The sequence below is a fragment of the Acanthaster planci genome, linkage group LG04, assembly GCF_054643075.1.
Source record: "Acanthaster planci isolate LZ-2023a linkage group LG04, COTS_SCS, whole genome shotgun sequence".
Classification (NCBI taxonomy): domain Eukaryota; kingdom Metazoa; phylum Echinodermata; class Asteroidea; order Valvatida; family Acanthasteridae; genus Acanthaster; species Acanthaster planci.
Window position 1 is genome coordinate 22909906 of NC_141780.1, and position 22967 is coordinate 22932872.

General features: G+C 39.9%; 2 protein-coding genes and 1 pseudogene across 6 annotated transcripts in view; 1 reads left to right on the forward strand and 2 right to left on the reverse strand.

Annotated features, from left to right (window-relative positions):
- LOC110983038 (uncharacterized) overlaps window positions 1-7656 on the reverse strand; it is a 31278-nt gene extending 23622 nt beyond the window's left edge. Inside the window, exons 1-7 of one of the 2 annotated variants that reach the window (XM_087135568.1) lie at window positions 7121-7656; window positions 3314-3474; window positions 2518-2645; window positions 2335-2388; window positions 1878-1904; window positions 1548-1651; window positions 840-1110 (exon numbers count right to left, since the gene is read on the reverse strand). In XM_087135568.1, the coding sequence (XP_086991694.1) occupies window positions 840-1110; window positions 1548-1651; window positions 1878-1904; window positions 2335-2388; window positions 2518-2645; window positions 3314-3474; window positions 7121-7213 (838 nt within the window). In that variant the 5' untranslated portion in view covers window positions 7214-7656. The remainder of the gene's footprint in view (window positions 1-839; window positions 1111-1547; window positions 1652-1877; window positions 1905-2334; window positions 2389-2517; window positions 2646-3313; window positions 3475-7120) is intronic. The other variant, XM_022241907.2, reaches the window with a different exon arrangement.
- Window positions 5311-22967, forward strand: part of LOC110983041 (6-phosphofructo-2-kinase/fructose-2,6-bisphosphatase 1-like) — a 57499-nt gene continuing 39842 nt past the window's right edge. For 2 of the 4 annotated variants that reach the window (XM_022241921.2, XM_022241930.2), the window contains exon 1: window positions 21969-22315. In XM_022241921.2, coding sequence (XP_022097613.2) covers window positions 22150-22315 — 166 coding nt within the window. In that variant the 5' untranslated portion in view covers window positions 21969-22149. Of the gene's footprint in view, window positions 5348-9956; window positions 10030-21968; window positions 22316-22967 lie in introns of those variants that run through there. The other 2 variants (XM_022241966.2, XM_022241951.2) reach the window with 2 other exon arrangements.
- LOC147799509 (uncharacterized) lies at window positions 14966-18915 on the reverse strand (annotated as a pseudogene).

Below are 22967 nucleotides of genomic sequence, written 5' to 3' on the forward strand. Positions count from 1 at the left end.
TTGAGTTACATGGATGGTGTTGGCTGGAGAGTTATGATAACATAATTTCAGTAGCAAGTATATGCACTACTTCTCTGCACTCTCACCATAAAAGCAGCTCAATCAATTTTTTCAAAATGGGAGGGGAATATGACTTATGTCCCTATGCAGAAACCAGAACCTGGGGAGTAAAAGCCTAAATTTGTTCCTAAAAGCAGCCAGACCCGAAGTGTGTTTTCAAATTATAACAAAACAGCTAACATTCAGTGCACAAACATCACATTAGTTTTGCAAAAGAAAATGGAAAGTAACAAAATTGCCCAGGAGATGAGAATAGTCTGACAGAAATCACCAGTTTCATAAGTAGCTAGTTTATTCCCCAGTTAACTGAATATGCAAAAAGGGGAAGAAATAAGGAGCATACTAAAAATATTGTGCAATGAACACATTAGATACAAATCACATTTCTGTACAAATTCCTTAAAACATGTTTCTATTCTGTTTCTGTGCCCCCAGAATGTAAACATGTTTTGATCCTCTTTTCTGCATTGCTCTAGAAAACAGCACATCCACTGGAAACAGGATCCATTTTTAAAATATATTTTATTCCTGTTTTTAAGAAAACAGGATCCTTTTTAAAACAGTTTTCTTTTACATTGTTTTCAGTCTGTTTAAGCCTGTTTTATAGTGCTGTTGTTAGCAATTCCAAATGCAATAATTTAAAACATGTTTTTAGAAAACATGTTTGCAATAGGAAAAAAAGGGTTTATTTCTGTTTTCAGTAAATGGATCCTGTTTTGGACGAGGGTGATCACTGCCTTCTATAATAATCACAATCCAAACAGATCTTAGTATCATACCTTGCGTGACTTGTACTGTGCTTGAATTTATGGCAAGTCCTTGACAGCATGCACCATTGTCAACTGCTGTGGTGATAGTGTCCGCGATCTTTATCCCGATCCGGGTTTCTAGGGGTGTGTCATTGTTCGGGTCTGCCGTTGGTGCCAACGACAGCACAGTATCAGTGAATAACAACGTAGTGCCAACATCTACGCTACCAGGGCTGAAGCTGTTAATATTGGCTCCAATGTAAGTGCCCCTCAAATCACTGGTTAGGAACAAATTATCCATCTGGGTAAGGAGGAAGAGACACTGGTATCAGCGGAATATTCCAACAGAAAATACATGTATTAACTTTCACACTGTGAAAAGTGGAAAAACAATAGGCTGGTCCCCTATTTGTTTTTTAAACAGTAGACTTTTTCCTAAATCAGCAAAATAGCATATCAAAATCCTATTTTTACTGAAGACTATACTTTACTATAGTTTAGCTATATACAATTCTCCTTTGAAATATTGTGATCAGTTCTGTTTAAGAAATTGAAAAGCAAACAAGAAACCGGGTATATTCCAATCTTTTCCATAAACTGTCATTGGTGATTTTGTAGATGAAGCCTTCTAGATGTTTTGCTATTGGCCGTAAGCTGATCATCCATACTCGATAAAAATCATAGAAATAAGCTGTTAAGATATCAAATTGGGAGTTAAATATGAAACATTCAACTTACAGCAGCAGTGAAAGTGGCCTTTAGTTGCATATATTCTGGTGACGAGGGGTCATTGTAACCTGGCAAAAATGGCTGCATCAACCTCATTGAAACATTAACCATTGCTGCAACACAGAGAAGATAATATAATATTGGAAAACGTCTCAGGAAAAAAAAGGGCTTAACTCCAATGTTCTTGTTACTGATTTTTATATTTAGGATTTCTGAAACCAAAGCAGAGCAAGCAAAGGAAAGAACTCACTTAATCATCACATTTCTCCTTCTAATGTATGGTTTTTTTTTCAGCCAACTTATGGACAATTGTTCAATTTGAAAATGTCAACAACCTACCTCCTGGAGGAGATTCTGTTGTCACTCCTGCGGATATAGATATAAATGCTAGCATTTATCCAATGCATCTGATTCAAAATACATCACATAATTTGGAAAAATAAACACAGACACAAGTAAATTTAAAATATTTGGTGAGCTACCGCTTAAGACAATGAAACCAACTTCAGTGCCAGTTTAAAGCCTTGTATTTCATGTTGATGTGTAATTTAAGAGCTGGTTTGAGGCTTTGCTAAATCAAATATTCAGAGAGAGATGCTAAATCATTTAAAACCTATTGTGTGTGGTCTCATGGCATGGTCTGGTATTTTTTATGTCCTTAAACTTCCTGTAGGCTCCAATTTTTCAGTGGATATACTGGCCATGCATTCAAGTCTCAGGACAAACCGTGACTTGAAAGTTGGTTTTCAGCAGTACAGAAACACTTATTTCCCAACCCTGATTTAATTCATTTTACCTGGAGGCTGAGTTGGTGCCACGGTTGATGCTGTGGAGTTATCCCCCTCCAGCTCTTGAAATAAAAGAAAAAGAAAAATCTCTCAATTACCGTCATTATCCTGGAGAAATGACAAAAGACAAAACAGTAAACAATTAAATCATGACCTTTGAACTTGTGACCTCCAACATTACTGATACTCACGAATTACGTAGACGATGACAAAAATCACCAGGGCGATGAGAAGAAGCACGGCAAGAATGGAGAACAATGCAAGGGCCCAGTAAATGAAACTCCTGCGATCATTGTTTGACTTGGGTATTGGCACTTGCCTAAAGGGGAAAAAAATAGGATGACAATTAAGTTAACAGGTGAATTATTTTCTCTTGCAAGTGTGGATGAAGTTATCCAAACAGCAGTTTTTGCTTGTGTTTTTTGGCATATGCTCATTTTCCAGTCTTAGTACATTACTAATGATGTGAGTTTCTTTGAAGTACCATACAAAGAGGCCTACGTTTTGACAAAATTTACCACTTTTTTGTTTCTTGGAGAGCATTTTGTGCATGGTTCATGTTTTTCTCATCTCATTAAATGAATAATCCCAGCATGGTAGAGATTTTTTTTTGCCAATAATAGTTGACACTTTTGTTGAGTACATGTCTGAAATAAGTAAGCTAGATCCAAAAAGAAATCTGTGTTTATGCAGATTTACACTTTATTTTAGCTTTGAATAGCAGTAACACAAATATCCCATCCAGAAAATTTCCTCAATCTTCGAAATTCCTCCACAACTCTGGAAACAAATGACGCATCCTTCATACTAAAGCTTTCAAAGGGCATCAAGCCCTACACGAAATAATAGTCAGTCCCAATGGGTCAATCACTACTCAACTAAATGAAGTTTTGGGACACCTGTTATGCTGTTCTATTTATTTCTAGTTGTAATTGTGGAAAGAAGTTCAAGTTTTTGAAAAAATAAACCCTTCATCTGATGAATTACCTGCCAGGATAGGAGTGTCTGGATGTTTCTCTGTGTGGTTTGATCTCTCCATCATTTCTTGAGATGTAATATGGTCGGTTGTAGTACTGGTCATAGTGGGGCTCATAATCCCTTTCAAATCCATAATTTTCTTCACCCCTGCCAGCATGTGGACGGACAGACTATGGAGAGAAAATAGGAAGTCAAAATATGGTAAATTATCTTTATTCCAGCACAGCCATGAATGTTGTAGTATCTACCCCATCCATTGCTTTTAACATTTATACACAATTGAAAATACTTGGGAATCAGATCCAAATCTGACTAACCCACTTTCAATTCGATCTAAACTAAGGTTAAGACTTGATTTGGATCAAAGAGCACATCTTCAGTACATCCTGTGTTGAGGCAGGTTAGCCCTAATTTTTGGATTTATAATCAAATAATTATTTACAATGTTCAAAACTTTTGATTGTCAATCCATTATTTCATAATGCCCAAAACAAACAATGCCGCACCCCCACCAAAAATTTCAAACCAGAATTTGGAGTATTTTGGGCTTTACGTTTGGACAACACTTGTACCCCTACTCATATCCAGAGTACATGTATCTTTCCAAGTACGCGTATGTACAGACCTATTCTGTTTACAAAAGGAAGATAAAGAAATCTTAAGAGCAATTATATAAACAGTGCCCACACTTTAGCTAATCAGCTTCAGTTAACAATTCATTATCTCATCATAACAACACAACAGGAAACTGCTCATGTCAATTAGTACAACATTCTATCAAAGATACAGAGCCATTGATTTCTTCTTGTTATTCAGGGTGTGTGCCATGTTTTCACAATCACAAATCATCTGGCACTCTGGAAATGAATAACTTACAAACGATGCTGATAAACAATAAGAAAAGTACACTTTGAGCTTCTGAGACTAACGTCAACAACAACCATGGACAAATTAAATGTTAAAAATGCTGTTCAACCATACTAACAAGGTCCTCAGAGTGAAAACAAAATCAAGTATAGTACATGTTGCTGCATTCAATTAATATAAAATGACAACTGAAAAATAATGAGAAATAACTACCCACAATGTGTCATTTATAATGGATAAGTTGAAAGATGAATGTGCAGGCCACTAACAGAAAAAATATCCCCACTGCATCAAGAAAGAAATAACTAAGTTTGTCCCAATTGGCCAAAGATTTTAATTGAATAGGCCTACATTTTGGTCTTTTTTTGCTTTTTGTTTGGCTTTGTTGTTTTGGGGGGTTGGGAATGGGGTGGCACTCATTCTAAAATAAATTGGTCTTGGAAAAAGTCCACGAAAGGTAAAATTCAACATTTTTCAGAATGGTGTATCAAGATAATGCCACAGTCACGGTGAAGTCCAAGCACCTAAAACCAAAATTCTGGGCCTGAGTTAATTAAAATTTTTGATGACACGTGATAATATCTTCCATCTTATACTCTTCTACAATGATACTTTGTCACAAATCTATAACAGCTCAAGGGACAGACCAAGAACCAAATTATTGGGAAGGGACAGCTTGTTTTTTGAGGGGGCCAAAAATATTGGAATTTTTTTATGTAACCCTTTGTGGCCTTTCTGAGGGGTGAAGTTGCATTTTGGAGGCTTTTCACACACTTTTGGAAGAGAATTGAAATTGACCACAAAAATCCTCAGTGACTCGGCAACAAAAGGCAATATGTATGTGTAAAACAGTGTATCCAGCTTTTGGTGTTGGGGGCAAATTTGCATTTTTCAGGCAAAATACTTTACAGGGTCAAAACCTGGGTGGAACATTTTTGGAACTTTTTGTCTAGCTACCCTTTTATGCTCCAATTGTAAGGCACTGGTGCATAATGTATGGAATGAGCCCACATTTCCAATAACAATGCATACAGTGCAGGGGATACCAAAGGGTTGAAAGAGCCCAAAAAAAGTTGGGGAAAAAGAAAAGATATTTCTTTACCCTCAGCCCCCGACAGACTGCTCACTGAAGTTGGCTTGTTATAGTGTACGTGATGCAGCCTTGTCCTGATATAGGTGAGTTCAATTTTCAATTCAATTACAATGAAGTATGCTCCAGATATTTACTGTTTTTACAAGGATGGCAACTGCTAGAAAAATCAAAATGGTACACTAGCATAATGCAGACTATTACTGATGGTTGATGACAAAAACAACAGAGGGTATCTCTTCAGAGAACATGTAAATAACAACCACTGAGTTCAATTTATGACTTTTCATACAAAATAAACATGTAACTTTTTTCAAAAAAGGCTTGAGCATCTGTGTGTTCCTGGGCATCACTTGAATGTCTGAAGGTGACATTAAACACTCTTCCCACAAGTTCACCTGTGAACTACATGTACAATGTATGTATATATTAAGATAACACTGGAATGATTGTCACTGGTATGGGAACAATTTTTCTCGGCATGTTTGGGACAAGGGAATGAAAAGCCCACTGATGAGGTGTAAAAGAAAAACATGAAATGCTAAATTTCCAATGGCTAGTTGAAAGAAATCAAGACTCAAAGGTCAGCAGTGGGAATGAGGGATTAACAACTGAAAGCAGACTCCACTCCCTAATCCGAAAGAGTGAAACTAGGGACAAAATAATTTACAGTGAGAATCACTGTCAATTTAGATTGAAATACTCTGACAAAATAATCACTTCAGTCAGAGCTTGAGTGGAAACTCGATCTTTTTAACTGAAGAAATTCACTCTAAAATGTCTGGTCTTTAGTTTCCAATTGTGGGAGTGAATTTTCACTCGAAAAAATTGAGTTGTCACTCTTTGGAATTTAGAGAGCACCCAACCTGGTTTAGAAATCAAATAGTCGACAAAACAGTGTTCTCCCAGTTTCTTTTGAAGCAACAAGATTAAAGCTCTTTAGCAGCAACAGAGGATAGACTATAACCTTTTTTGAATAAATGTTGCACTCAAACTCTACTTTGCACAGCCTCATCTCCCTAGCCCTGTGAAGGGATAAGTCTAAATCTACTCATATGACAAGTCTACAACATATAAATATAGTTTGTGTCAAAAATCTTTATTGAAAGAACAGTAATGGACCTGCACCGTTTTCATAGATTTTTGGTGTTTGAAATATTAGCACATATCTAAAAGTCAAGTACACAGGACAAGAAAAAGGCGCTGCTTGTAAATATTTTTGCCATTAGCAGAATACCCCAAACTGTAAACTAATTACCTGTCTATTTAGTATTTTGTTTTTCATCAATTTTAATTCCTGTTGGCAGTCAAAATAAGTGCTACCAGTAGCAAGGCATGACTGAATGGAAATAAGAAACAAATGCCATATCGGGTAATCAGACCATCGTAATTTGGAGTATCAAAGGGGAATAGGTTTACCATGCTTTTAAAAAACCATTTCCCCAGACACATAAGGCCCCTTTCCTCACTAAAATCCCATAAAATTATCAGACAGCCCTTTTAGAACTTGTTGGTGTTTATAGCAATCAAAAACTGTGACATTCCAACACGGAATTCCGCTGAATATTTCCCTCTTCTTAATTCCGGACAGACGGAAAATAGTCTCCAGGTGACGTTTCTTTGATAGGCTATCGGAATAACTGGTTTTTTTTTCAGCAATTATAAATTGAGAACACAACGTATGTCAGAAATGAGCAAAATGCATTTCCGCATCTCTCGACGGATTAGGTGAATTTAAGCCTCGATCTTACGAAATAAGTTATACCGACCGCTACATGCAATATGCATGCATAGCCCGTGGCAGGCTTGTAGCAACGGTAAGCTTTCTGGCTGAAACAAGTCCCAAATTGGAGTCTTACCCAAGCACCGACGTCCCGATGTGGGTCATAGGGGCGAATCCACCCGTCTTCCTCCCTCCCATCACGGTAAGCTTGTGGCGATCGAGATGGCATGATAACCTCGGTCACTCCTCAGTCTCAACTGAAAATGGATGGTTTCAGTTCAACCAGTCCTCTGGTGGACCTCTTTAATTTTCTTTCATGAGATCTAAGCACTACACGTGAATAGATGCACGGTGGCCAAGCGTATTCTGTCTGACATAAAAGGGTCGGCTTGGGTGTGTTGTCGCAATTGATTTGTGACGCGTTCATCCACGCTTGAATGGTCAGAGTGAACTGCGTCAAACAAGTTTCGGTCCACGGTCCAAAAACGAAGGGCTGAGCTATGACTCGTACTCATTTACCCGGAACTGTTCAGTACTTGTGTGTGGTTTATGGTTTGACTGTGCAAATACTCGTGAAGTCAACTTCCTCAATATAATAGCTAGAAATATTTGGGCACCCTCATCATGAACCTATTCAACTGTTTCGTTAATCATTAAACCAGAATATGTGCGAAAAACCGTATAAGTATTGATATGACACAGCTAAACGGTGGGCCTGCTGGCAAAATCGCAACAACAGCCGGAACGCAGTGGTGACATTCCACTGAAACGCTGCTTATGATTTTATGGTAACCATTTATTTACCGTAACGACCAGACAGGAAATTGTAACTTCCACAACCATGGGTGTGTGGACGTGTAAGGAAGTTCGTGCTAGTCAGTCCGCCCGTTCAGTTTGTCAAGGGCGTCGCACTGTCGCATGCGCCCGGACGACACTTCCTCCACAACATTGATGTCATTATTAAGCCCATGGCTCATTTATTGCACATCTAGCGGTAATTCCATCTTTAGGCGTAATGTATCGGCCCACCAAGCTTTTTGGGGGGAGGGGGGTCTCCCATCACGTCTACAAAGCAGCCCCCAAGCTTTATCTGGCTGCCAAGTTCAACTCAGTTTTTGGATGCTGCATTTACAAGTTAAAACAAACAAACAAACAAGCAAACAAACAACCCAACACCCCAACAAACAAACAAACAAACAAAAACAACCACAAAGTATGCCCAAAAATGCACTAAACCTGAACTTATGTGGACTCTGGTCTATGCCACGGCTTTTCTACTTCCGTCAGACCTCCTTTCCCCGCTACACATTTCCATATCTCTTTCAGTTCCGTCAAGCTTAAATTTAAAACTTGGAGAACACTGCGCAAAAAAGTGCACCATCTGGGCCGCAATAAACGAGTAATTGGCGTATGAAGCTAAAAAACTAAAATTTATTAGATTCCCTTGACAAACCAGGGCTTTAGAGTAATTCTTCAGCATGGTTTTTAAAATCGATACAGATTCATACTGAAAAATCGTTATAATAACCACAGCATGGCATCCATGTTGCGGACGGTCGTACCACTGAGCTAAATGACACGCACTAGTATATTTAGACGTCCTTGAACTGAGGTTTATCAGTACTGTTCAATCACGTTCAACATCATATTTGACCACTTTGCATCATGAAAACATCCTCTGGTCTGGGAATGGCTCCCGTTGCGCAGGTGTAGATATCACGAAGTTATTTCGTCAAGTGTGCGAGGAACATTTCTGTCGTCGTCAGGTCTTTGAAGAACCACGTATGTACACCTGTCTAGTTGAGACGGGAACTCAACATGCACAATAACTTTTATAAGTCAATGTACGACGAGATGTAATAACAATGTACAGTATGCATTTGGAAACATTTACGTTTATGGGCCTACTGTCATTCGGAAGTGAAATAGATTTCTGTTTTTAAATTACTTTCTAGGAGAAGAATTTCAGTTTGTATACCGAAAAAGGCGATTTTGTCATTGAACATACGGGTACTAGATCGCGGGCCTTTTGGATAGTTCCCGCTAATTCATGTGAATATAAACATTTTATACATTTCTGTTCCCAATCGTTCAACGGTTTTGTGGAATATTTTTGAGAAAACCCTTAGACTATTCCCAACGAACCCGACGAGTCCTCCACTCCATTGCTAGTTTGTACACAGCGAATTCGATGTTCAACGGTTTCATTTCCTACCAGTGATGTCATAGGAATTTTTGGATTCAATGCAATCCACTCCCCTTTTCCTTGTAAACGGACTCACAGCCTCGATTATGTGACTGTGCATGTTGTTGGGTTGAATTGTGGTTGAATCATTCCTTGAACAAAGTCACACTCGCCCTACATTCAAAAAAAGAGTGCGGTTTCACACTAGACTAGTGTGAACTAGTCTACGATTAACCACATTAACTACGATTGAACCACACTAACGCACGCGTTCATTTGGGAAGTCACATCATCTTATTGGTCTAAGAGGCACATAACGCGCGCGTATCACCTGTCCACGAGCGTTGTGCTATCGCAGTGAGGCTTTGCGTGGTAGCCACGCAGAGTCGTGCCTGTATTCCACACGGAAACCTCATTATATAAAACTGTGGAAATCCTCCACAACCGCACTCGAAATTAGGAAGAACGTTAGCGAGATTTTAACTGTCTTCACACGTAGAGCAGAAACTTGTCCAAACGCCCTTCTTTATTCCGAGTTTAAAACCGGTCCCCATTATGCACAAGTAATTTGGTTGTGGGACTGAAAACACAATCATACATTCGGTTGTGCAATTGGCCCTATCTTTACAGTACATCTACATGTACATGTATATCGTATTGCGGCAGCAGACGAATATTTTCAGGTGGCAAATTTTATGTCCTTGAACTCCAAAGAACAGTCACTGTGCTGTTCCGTAAAGCGCCTCTCCTTTGTTACGGAATTGCAGAAACCTGCCACACATATTCTGTATCTGTGCAACGAATGATATTATTTGTTAAGCTCTTTGTCGCCGTCTCGAACCTTGCCATATTCTCCGAGGGTAAGTTGAATATTTGTATTGAATACAAAAGAGCTGTTAACGTTGGGTAAAAATTTCCACGGCCTGAAATGTTTTTCCGACTGGATGGACAGAAGAGCAAATCTCTGACCTATACTCTTGTGCAATGCATTGGCCCAAAATAGGCGTAGCTAGGCAAAGTTTATTCCCGGGAAGAATACCCATAATTTCTTTTCCACAGCTGTTTTTCCCAATCAACTGTTTCCCAATGATTATTTTCCTTTTTTTTCAACCGCTTGAGAGTTTCCTCAAAAATGGTTTCCTATTTTCCAAGAGATGAAAGAAAGAAGAATTTCCTATTTTCCCAGAGATTCTTTACATGTAATAAGACGACGAATCTGTTTCCATACATTTCCTAAGTTTACATATAAACAAGATTTTGAAAATAACTGAGAGCCAACTTGTTCTTTGTTTTAAAGCCCCTACTTGTTTGATACAAGTTGTCAGCTCTCGTATACTGTACACTATCGCGATGACTGTAGTGGTTTTAACTTTCTGTATAAATCGTTAATTAGGTTACGGATGGCCGACTTCAATACCCGATATATAAACAAATTTTCTAGGGCTTGAAATTGAGAAAGCTTATATTCGATACTCTCTGCACGGCTTCTGTATGATCACCGAAGCTTTCGGGTAAAGTCAAGTGTTTACTCGCAGAAATTGCTTTATTCACGTTCATCCGATGATGGAAATACTAACTTGATAAAGATGTGGCTTCATCGGTGGCATAAAATGGGGCACGAAAGAACAGGGAAGGGAGAGAAAATTAAATTTGGATAAAGTAGGCTACTGTGACACAAAAACAAGAGTACTTTGTATAGGCACTAATTTGGATCTGAAACCTGCGCCGCTCTTTTCAAAGTTTCTTTGTTGGTTTTTCTTGTAGATAAATTTTCTGTTGAAAACTTACCGTTGGAAGGAATACAGCCTGACCTCAGATGTGTTGAGTTTTTGTCCGTATCAGGTATTGGATTAAAAGTCAACATAGCCACACGCTCAATGGAATTGTAACAAATCTTTATAGCCATGAATTCAAAGTTATCTAATAACAATGCTAAAAACGGAAATGGCCGTTCCTCTAGCCAACATTCTATCATTTTGGGTGTGCCTCTGTAGTCTGTTTAAGGACAATATTTTTCAATAATATTGTCAACCACACAGGGTACACATCTCCAATTTCTCTTCATTGACTTGTTTAGTGTTAACCGGGAACGACGCTCGCACTCTCAGCGACTAGAGACGTAATTTTTAAGAATTACCGCACAACACATTTGAATGAAAAGTTCTTACTTTATCTTTAATGAAAACAGCCTACATTGCACATGAGTCATTCACGACTGGAACTATTAATCTATATTTTGTCATTCTTATTGACTATACATTACCATTTTAATAACCTCATGTATAAATTACATTGTTGCTAGCGGCTAATCATACATGACGTGGATTCTAAAGCAGTGCAAGAACTTGGATCTTAAAACTAAACCAAACCTGTGACATTTCCTTGACAGGCCTGTAATGCCTCGAATTTCCTACTGTTTGTTTTAATTCCGTATCTCTCGCTCTCACAAGGACACATAAGTACATGTCACGGGTTAATGTATACGCACAAACGGAAAAAATGGAGGCAGAAGGCTAAAGCGGGCCATTGAAAATGTACAGGGCACTAATTTCAACGTCGTTTTCTCTCAACCTTTACACCTTTTTTCTCCGTCTTCGGTAAACCCTCTAAAATCATTGAAGCTATTGCCTTCTGGTCTAAAAGGATTTACACTGCACTAAATAAAAAAAGTCTTTGCTTTCTCCCGAGCGCGGGAGTTCAAAGGGAATTAATACTTTATTTAGGGCTCCTTGCCGACCAAGTCCAATTAAATGGTTTTGTTCTTCAGGGTAATATGCTTAAGTCGTACTACGCTGAATCGTGGGCTGAACGCAGAATGAATTGCGGGCCAACTTCAGACTAGTTTAGGTTTGCTTCACTACTTACCCAGCACCCTGGTGACTACGCTCGTCGCCCAGCGCCAGAACAGGGTGCCGGGGGGGGGCGAAGTCTCAGACATGTCGCCGCGTTGATAGGAAAAGAGCGCCTTTTCTTGGACCAGCTCGGGGCTCATCTCGTGCGTCAGCGGAAAAGCTCAGAAGATACAAAGCATTTGACATTTTCCAGCCGTACATGTGACCGTGTTTATATGCTCATACAATGTGTTTCAGAGAGAACTATTCAGGTATACCGACTGCTTGGGCTCAGCAACAATAAACAGCCCATAGGCCATATACAACACTTCAATTGTGACTGTGCTACAAATTGTTCGTCGGGTCGTCTGACACGAACTGTGTGACGTATATAAAATCACAGCGTCATGTGAGATTTGTGACGCAGAAATTGTAAACCCTACTCGCAAATTTAATAACTTTCATGTGTCATAACACAATTATTGGATCATCCAGAACGAGCGACTCGTGAATGAGTTTTTAAAAACGGCTAAGTATACCCATTTGTGTAAAAACTGATATTTTCCCGCAAGCTCCGGCTGCTTGATGGTTCTCACTTCTCGGAAAAATAACTAACCATTCCAAACTTAAACCAGGCTGACGACTGTTACATGTATTATTGGAAAATTATATACACTAACAATGAAAACTCCCGGAATAACAGTATTGTTTTCTGCTGACTTTTTTTTACTTTGGATCACTTTGAAATAAGGAAATTAACAGTTGTCATGGAGATGAAGTTTGGAGGACCTCAGACAAAGTACGAGCACATGTTTAGTGGCAAGTTATGTTTAAATAAAATTGAAGATGAAAAGAAGTAGGGAAAAGGGGAAACAACTAAATAGAGAAGGGGGGCAATGAAATCACGAATTCCTAGAAGCTTGGAAGTTGGACGAAACTTATGGACAGAAGCTGATGAGGAAGAAAGTCACACAAAGATATTCCAGGGAAAAGCCTGGAAGTCGGGAAGGAACTGAAAACCCAATCCAAATGTCCGCCTAGATGGAAATCGAACCCATTGCGGTGAAAGGATACCACCGCGCGAACAATTACCCTTTCGTCAGGCATACGAGCTGGTGCAGACGCTTTTTGAAGAGTCGTGTTTTAGTTAATAAACAGACATACTACTGTGGTATACTACCGGTACGTAAGTAGGAAACGCAAAGATTCGTAAATCTTTCAACTCGTTTTCCCTCACCAAATTCTACTTTACTGTGCATAAATTCAAACATGTTGGGAATTGATCCAAGCATCCGTCTGTTGCCAAGGCAAGTGGAAAAGCGGGTACCAAGCACTATGAAATGCTTGAGAATTGAGGCTGTTGCATTTGAAGCAGCGTATACTTATGAAGTCAAAATTAAACATGTGCACAATAATTAGAAGTTATTTCTGACTAAATTGATAGGCTGTGCATAACAAACGACATTTAAGAAGCTCAAGCTTTAGCAAGGATAAATCACGAGGGGGGGTCCATGCCCCTCACCCAATGGAGTCAAATTTTGTAACAAGTAATGAAAGAGGCGATTTGCTTTAGTCTATTTCATTTCCCTTCCTTTCAAGGCGTGTAAAAAGCCCTAAAATGTGGCCTCATCCCTCAGAAAGAAGGGCTATGAAAAGAATCACAAATGCTTACACCCCTACCCCCCCCTACGGAAATTTGGTCCTGGATCCGCCCTTGGCATTAAACTTCATTTTGCCCGTCAGTACTGCGTAGTATGCGGTCTAATCAAGTGCATCCATTAGGCTCAACACGCCTTGATCTTTTGGAGGACATCCACACAGTCTTTTCTGAAGCGTCTGTTAGCGAGTCCGTATATGAGTGGATTCACAGCGTTGTTGATGTACAAGAGGACGCTTGATTTCCCCACGATGTTCATGATTGTAGGATTGATAGACGCACCACCAAAGGCGGCAAACTCCAACACAACATTAGTCCAATATGGCAACCAGGTCAGCAGAAAGACCAAACTCGTAAGGAAGAGCATCTTGGTGGTCTTACGCTGCAAGTTTACTCCTCTGACCTTGTGGGCGCGGTCTTCGTTTTCCGGGCGTTGGCGTAGATTGCTGTGTCCAGATGAAACAGCCATTTGGGGTGCGAAGAGCGCCCCGGTTGATTTGTTTACAGTGCTACTGTTCGGCTTTGGATCTGTGGCGCGTGTAGTCAGAGAAACCACTGAAACCTGAGTCTCGCAATTTTTTGATAAATGCGGGAAAACTAGGGTAGATTCATCGTCTCTGCAGTGCCTTAAACCAGCTCTGACATCCCATCTGATGTTAGACAAAACACCGACTTTGACGTGCTTCCGAATGGTCACGTAAACTAGTCCGTAACACACAGCGATCATTACCAACGCTGTCATGAAACAAAAAACCTGAAATGCCAATACAAGCATTCTCAAGAGCGAATTCGAAGGGTCCGTGGACATCGATATAAATGCTGGAATGTTAATGGCGACTGAGAACAAGGCTGCGATTATTGCCGCTATTTCAGCTCGTTTCTTGGTGAAAAATCGATTGTTTGATCGGCACACGCAATCATACCGATCCACAGCGATTACTGAGGTGATCATGACGGAGGTGCCGACGGCCGTCGTCGTAATTGCCAAGATAATGTCTAGAACTTGTGGAATCTTACCACCAGTGAGAAGAATGGCCTCCACCGAAATTCGACGCCATCTTAGCAAGCAGACAGCCAAATCGGCCCAAGCTAAGGCCATGATAAGAATATGGGTGCTGTTTTTGTGGGCCTTGGTCCAATAGACGCGAAGAATAAGGCAGTTTCCAGGTACCCCGAGTAAAAATGTAATCGTATGGGCAACGAGAGTTAATAGATCTCCATCCGCAACCGTAGGTTCCTGCGTTGGGTGGTGAAAAAGTTTGGTAGAGTTTTCCACAGATTGATTTTCCATAATTCAAGAAAAAAATGAACTAGTACTAAATACTCTAGTCTACATGAAACAGAACGTGAATTTAAACTTGCATTCAACTTTACAACATGCAGACGAAAGCTTTAACGTCGCGATCCTTGTCTTCAGTTTTGGTGAACAACCCAAGGTTTGTCTATTATATAATAATACCAAGAAGCACGTGACTCAGGAAAGTGTAATTTAATAATAGGAAAATAGAAAAACCTTAACCTTCCCTTTGATGTCACACTGACCAATAATGGGTGCATTCAAGTTTCTCTGATGAAAGCAGGTCCGTCTGTTGTAATTGACAATCTCTGATGTGTGTGTCGTCTTGAACAACCACAACGATGGGAAATTGTCACGAACAACTGGCGCACACAGATATAAAATAATGAAATTTTGTCCTCGCACAAGGCCACGGTCCACTCTCAATACTCTAATTCGATCCAAACAATTATGATAAAGGCCACTCTATACAATTAAATTCAGCCAATCAAAGAAATTGCGCCCTCAAATATAATTCCAGCCCCCCCCCCAAAAAGAACATTTTTTCCCATGCCAATGGTTCTTTCTGCAATCATATTGATTTGTTCGAATACGTTCTTTGGCTGTGGTGAAAATAAAACCAACAAAATGAAACCATAATAAATTAATAAATAAAAACAACAACAGAAAGTAGAACCGGGGAAAACTATCACAAGGTTCCAGTTTTTAATTCATTCAGTATTGATCATAATTATTGTACAATGTAGGTTGGTTTGATTTCTTTATAAGTAATTATATGCAGTGAACAATTGTCAATTGAGATATTGACACTTGTGCTTTTTAGTGGAATGATTGCGACGACAGACACCGAAACAATGCCTTTTGGGATTTTTAAAAATTAATTGTCATAATTCAAATCCATTTAAATTACACTTTAAAAACTACAATTAACGCTCCATCCAACAAATCGATACACCGTGGTATTTGTGTGTAAACATGTACCGGCAAGTTACAAGACGAAGACAAGGCAACTGACTTATGCTGGTTGCTGAAAGGCTCGAGACCTTCACAATTTTACCTCCAACTCCCAGACGTTTTCCATTTAACAAGCTAAGACACCGTAGACATTTTTGCTGAAAAATTTTGTTCCTTACTTTTGACTGAGACGTTTAATTACATGTGCCCATTGATTCTGAGCAGAAAACTCAATCCAACTTTAACCCTGTGCATTGTTGAAACAAATAGGTTGAAACCCATTATCTTACTGCCAGGGAACGCACACTGATATCACCAAATGATAATGTAGGTCTTACAGGCAAAATGTATGCTACTGGTAGTTTTGAATGATTTACTTCACACAAAAAATCTACATGTTTAGCATGCAATGATGAATGACAATTGTTAACAATCCGCAATATTCACTTTAGTATCCAACAAAAATAATTATATGGTTCACAGTTTTTACAGCAACAGAAACGTTGTTAATGTAAACATTCAGGCCCAGAGGATGAAAATCCAGATTTTGTATTATATTTGTAAGACACCAAAGAACACGTCCCTTTATCCTCGTAAGACACGCATGCGAATTAAGTAAACAAAACTCCAGCCCTTAAATCGCAGTGGGAATTGGTTTCAGCGTTTTGGCCATTTTAAATGAATTTGGAGTTCTTTAATATAATAGCAAAATGTCCACGTTGACCTGAATTAAGCACGTCCGTGTCTCATTAAAGATTTTAATTTATAGGGCATCCATGAAGTTGGACAGTAAGTGCATGCTTAATAAACTTATTTTATTTTCAATAATAGATAGTTTTTACCGTACCTAGCTACGTGATCATGTGCACGCACTCTGTGTAAAGTTCGTATCTCCATGTTCCACTGAACAGATTCTGAGTTTAGAGTAAAACTAAACAAGCACGGTGACAGCTGTTCCGATATAACTTCGTGATAGGGTAAGAGAATTTTTGTGTCGTGAACAACCTGCAGTCACCCATACACGCTGCAACTTGCTGAATTGTTGACTATATATCAGCGCTAGCCATGCTCTGAAGTGATGCATAACGTGCCAGTTGGACCGAATCGCACAAACATCCTCCATGGTTCAAACATTTTGAAGGAAACAAAATGCAAGGTGGATGTGTGGATCATCGAGGGCGACAATATACATGTATACAGCAGCGGCATATCCAGCTTTTGGTGGGAGGATTTCAAGACTAGTGAATGCAGCTTTGGGCTCATTTAACATGATGTTGGAGAGAAAAACAAAACAAAAGCCTTACTAACGGTCCAAACATCCTTGCTTTTATTTGCTGATGTTATTTTCTTAGGGTTTGATGTTAATGTACAATATATATATATTTGTTTATACCGATTACTTTCTTTCCTACTCACACATGAGGTATTCTCCTTTAAGAAAAAAGGCATACGCCTCCACGCTTCCTGAAATGCCTTTACCCGTCACGTCATGTCACTGAAAAACCTCTATAACTCGGTTCCTTCCTAGAAATTCGTATGTAGGTACTTAAAAGGTTTGGTAGCTACAGTGAAAAGCATTTTTTACTTTTCCTTTTATTCGTCGTAAATGCATGTAAGATTTCTGAGTAAAACATGAACGATAGTCGTGATAATAAATGTGTACAAATGAAATGCACAGCACGTGTGCATTTTGAATACTTATACCAATTATAGTTCCAAATTAAAAAATAAAAGAAAATCTTATCGTCCGTATTTGATGTGAGCATACAAGAGCTTTAGATTGCTTTCTCATGGTTTTTTGCCTGGCTACTATACGAGATTCACAACATACGGCTGGAGCAGTCAGACAACCATTCATTTCTTATTTTGAATAAGCACAAGATTACCTTCTTAACCGGGGTGCAGTCACTGAGTTGATGCTTTGTGATTGGTAGAAGCTTAACACAATTTTAGCTTGCGAATTACGTCTACACAATCTTTACGAAATGGGCTGTTTGTGAGACCATAAACAAATGGGTTAACTGTGTTGTTGACGTATAGCATATAGTAGAGATAACTGAAACTGTTTAAAATAACGGGACTAATCTGTAAGCCCGAGTAAGAAGCCATGGTGATTGCCATGAAGATCCAATAAGGCATCCAGGTCAGTAGGTAGATGATACTAGTGACGAAGAGCATCTTGGTGGTCTTACGCTGCAGTTGGGCATTGGAGCTGTGGTCTTCGATTTGTCTCGGTACTTGCGGGGGCGAGACTGTGATCGCGGTGTCTTGAACTTGAAGTGGTGAGTCGTCATGCACCGGTGAGTCGCCATGCACCGGTGAGTCGTCATGCACCGGTGAGTCGTCATGCACCGGTGAGTCGTCGTGCACCGGTGCTGATGAAGTTACCTTGTTTCCCCGTAGAGTATGGTTGACTCCCTTATGGGAAAAGCTTGGTGAAGATATGAGTTCGATGGAATAGCAGAAGGTCCTGTATTTGCAGCCGAATCTTTGACAACGGTGTCATTGCTGTCACCGACTCGAATTCTAATGTGTTGGCGGATCTTTTTAAGCACGCTGCCGTATAACAAAACGACAGAGATATAGGTACCGTAACGAAAGTCACGTACTGGCAAGCGATTGCCACTCTTTGGATGACCACGTTTCTGGGATGAACGAATCGCAGCAAGTAGAGGAAACTCATCACTAGGCCTAAGGAACCGACAAGGGAGCAAGGAACAGCTATTCTAGCCCGTCTCAAGGTGAGAAAGCGTCGAAGAGGGCGACACGCGCAATCTTATCGATCAATCGCGATCATGGTGGTGAGAAGAATCGAAAACGTTATTGGAACAGCTCTGAGATATACCATCAAGTTGTCTACCGCCGGGTGTATCTGTTTCCCAGCCAGTAACATGGCATACGACGCTGACGTGTATATCACCAGCAGGCAAGTTAGGACATCTGCCCAGGCGAGCGCCATAACGAAAATATGAGTGGTTGTCCGACGAGGCCTAGAATGGTATCCACGTAAAACGAGACAGTTAACAGGTGTACCCAGAACGACCAGTATTATTGTACGTATCAGCTGAAATATACCCAGCAAGAAATGAGACCGAGGGGTACCCCCCCAACATGTCCAATCCCTATACACATTCCAGACTATTGTTACTTAACACATCCCCCCCAAGATGTCTGAAAGGAATTCCCTAGATTCCTGCGAGACAATGACCAACACAAAGCAGGGGGGGGGTTCTCTCCGTCTCATACCTTGCTGCATATGAGCTGAAATATCACCGAGTTGTTCTTGGGGTCCTCCGCAGAATTATATTCAGCGTCAACGGCAGTGATAGTTTTGTCCATGAGTGAAGAGGTCTCCATTATTTTGAGCATCTGTAGCCTATGCTTTGATTACCGCCTTTTGAAGTGTTCCTTGTGTGCGCGTGAAGACCATCGCTCACGCACTACGATGGAGTCAACACAAGAACTGCCAGATGATGTGAGAAACCCTGCGGGTTACATCGATATTTGCAATGAGGTCCTCGGGCAACTTTAACCCTTAGCATTTTTGCCCTAATTCAAGTAAAATGCCAGAGGTGAACTTGACAATATTAAATGTTACTTGAATACAACGCAGATCTAATATTCAGATCAAATGTTTTCACTTCCTCGATGTACGACATTTTCAATAGTCAAACACATGAACATCAGTCGACAATTTAGTGGAAAATACTGGTGAATTTCACGCTGTCGCATGCATTATTGGTGTGTGTGTGTGTTTTTTGTGTGTGTTTTTTCCTTTGGGGAGGGCACTACAAAACCAGCTTGGTATCCTCACTTTTTGAACTGTGGGAATTTTTGTCCATTTTTTTGTCAAAAATGCCTCTTCGTGTGACATTTTGGGAAATATCGTCTAGATTATTCCTCCCTATGACAGGACAAAGGAGGGGCATGCAAACAAGCGTTATTTATCAGCACCCTGGCATATCTCGGATACAATTTGATTCTGATCTTATTAAACAGTAATTTTTGCATCTTGCGTGCGCCATTTGTTTGATAAATTCACTTGAATGGTCGGGGAGTAGTAGGGTAAAAGCAAGACAGGGCAGTTTGTACATGGAAAATGAATACCTTATTTGCACATCTGCATCGGCAGTAAATGTAAAAAAGGCGGACTACTCAAAAGTAATGATCACAGTTTAATTTTAGGGCATTCAAGATAAGAACAAAAAAAGAATTCTCTGCACTTACGCTTTTGAAAGCCGACAAAAAAAATCGTTCTTATAAACCTAAAAAATCTCTGTCATCTGATTAGTAAATTGCAGATCACGTGATATTAAATATTCCGAATGATGAAGAGCGCAGCCACCACATAACTTGCAACTAGAAGGGGGGAGGGGGGAATGGAGAATTTCGCCCGTTACCTCACATTATCCCTACCACACAATGCACTTATTTGGTACTCTTAACCATGTGGGGGGTGGGGTGGGGTAGGATTTTTGAAAGGTCATCCCCGTGCGGAGCGTGACACGGCACAGGGTCCATGAAGGTCCCACTACAGTTAGGGGCGCACATAAAGTCAGGGACTTGAAAAGTGTAGGGGACACGATTATATTGGTAACCCCCCATCAAAAAAGGGGGATATATCCTCCATTTCCCGGATCTCCGTCCAAGAACGTAACCTTAGTTCTCCTCTGGAGACTAAGTTGAGACTTCCATCACTGTAAATTAGTTCGAAAAAAAATCATGCATATTAACTTTTTTAGGGTGTTATTTTCCTTGGTGCACAATTCAAAGTTACTCATAGATCGCTTTAATTGTCATCAATTAAACGGATATCTCAGGAAAAAATCTTAAAAGGCTTGCACTTTAATTAGCACGAAGAGACAGGTCCGGCTGTCGTGGAGAGGGCTAAAACGTTAATTTTTTTCATCCACTGAAGACCATCCCCAAAAGCAGTAGTAAGTGTTTGTTATGTTCATGTCGGGAATTTGCCACTGTTGTCTCCCTGTTGCTTCATCTTGGTGATCAAGAATTATATGCCGTCACTAACTTTCGATTTTTCTCAAGAAAGTTGCTAAGTCAGCCATTCTAACTTGTGATGTGCATCTATATCCCATTGTGCAGTCGCGGTACTGTCCACACTTGCGGATTTGCCCGTTAGGGGCACTTTCTAAAATCGCGCGGATAGATTGTTTTGTCTTTTTTTTTTTGTTTAAGAGGAATCGAGACCCGTCAGACACATAAGTGGGGGGTGGGGGTCTTAGAGGGCACGCGCTTGAAGTTGAAGGCAATGGAATTTAGTTAGCTCTTTTCAAATTAGCAACGGGTTTTGCATGCCCCGACTAGATTTGTCCTTGATCTTCTCATATCTCTCAAATTCACCTAATTATAGGCCTACTCAGTAAAAATTGATGGAACAGAAAACGACAGATGGTGAACTAAGCTTTAGTTTGATGGGTGTTTCAAAAGTTTTAGACGTTTTTCTTGATTTGTTGAAGTGAAGGTAGCATGGGATTGTCGGCAACCCCAAATTGGCCGACCATGTTCACAATAGTAGTCTCCCGAGTAGGAACGAGCGAATGATTCTCGATTGTATCGTACTGTGTGTAGTGCGCCCTCTATAAAAGCCCTCGACGCCGGGCGATTTGGATAATATTTGGGGATAGAATAGCAAATATCAATTCAGAGGAAAACTACTGGTCGGTTTTTGACTGGAATTTAGCTCGTATAAATTGATAAACGTTCGTTTCAGTTTTCCGGGATTTTAATTTCTTAAGAAGCTGTTGCTGGACAATGCAGAGCCGTGTCTTTTCCTTCCTCCATGGTTAAATTTAGCAGAGCACGTGGGCCTATTTATAATAGTATGCTATTTTATGAGAAGCTCCAAAAGTTCATTATATTCTTGAAAAAGTCATATTTATTCTTTCGCCGTTGGTCCTAAACTGTAAACGAAACATGTAGGCCTATTACTTTTAAAATACGAGCTTGATGATGTTTTTGATCATGAACTGTACGATACACAGCGAGACCGCACGTGAACTTGTGACCCGTCACATAATGTTAATGATCAATCCGCCGGGCCAGCGGCATAATGTACTGTACTCACGTACATGACGTACATGTAGGCAACAATTTTGTGTCGAGCTGAGAGAAGTGCGAATTACATTCCACATTATTATTTAGTCCAGGCTTATTTAATCTAGGCTTTGCTTTGTACTTGAAGAAAAAAAGTCGCCCCCCAAAAATCTTTAGTGCAGCAGATATGAGCAAGGATAACAGTGCAGCAACACGAACGGGGACTTCCTCCGCTAGCCGTCGATCATCCACGGGGACTGCGTCTTATGAGAAATGGAAACTTTACCGCCAGAGATCGGAGTCGCATACCGGCCATCATGCTGGTAGACATGTCATATCCAGGCTTGCGGGAGGTATGTGGAAAGGTGATCTTGTATTTGTAAGAGCAAAAGCTTGATATTTATAAGAAATGATTTTGGCATTGATTTTGTAAACCCTAATTTGCATGACCAAGCTGGGAAAGAATTCACATGTACATGTACATGATGTAGGAAATGAATGTCATTGACCTTGCCTTGATTTCCACTGCATAAGTAATAAAATGCCCTAAAAAAGAAAAATTTAGCTGTGAAAATATGGAGACATTCGCAAAGAGTTCCATTTGTGGATGTCACTTGATACCCTGTGCATAAAACCTTAAAGACTGGTCTGAAAAATTCTGATTTTTTTTTCTAATAAGACTAAACGGTATTTTCCTTACTAAGTCCATGGTTTATGCGCAGGATGACAAGTGGACGTGTCCGTACATGTATATCGTGTGTATCTATAGAATTCTTTCCATAATAGGACCTAAGCAGGCCAACATAAAGCTTTACATTAGTACTAGTATACATGTGCTTTCTGCAGCATGTAAGTACATGTACTTTAACCAAGTTCTGTTGGTCAGAAACTTAGAACAGAAGCCACCGGTACCTGTATCCCATTTTTAATCATCTACTGTTTATGAGGTCGAAACACCAGGGTTTTGAATCTAGTCTTGATGAATTACGGTACATTTTAGCCTAC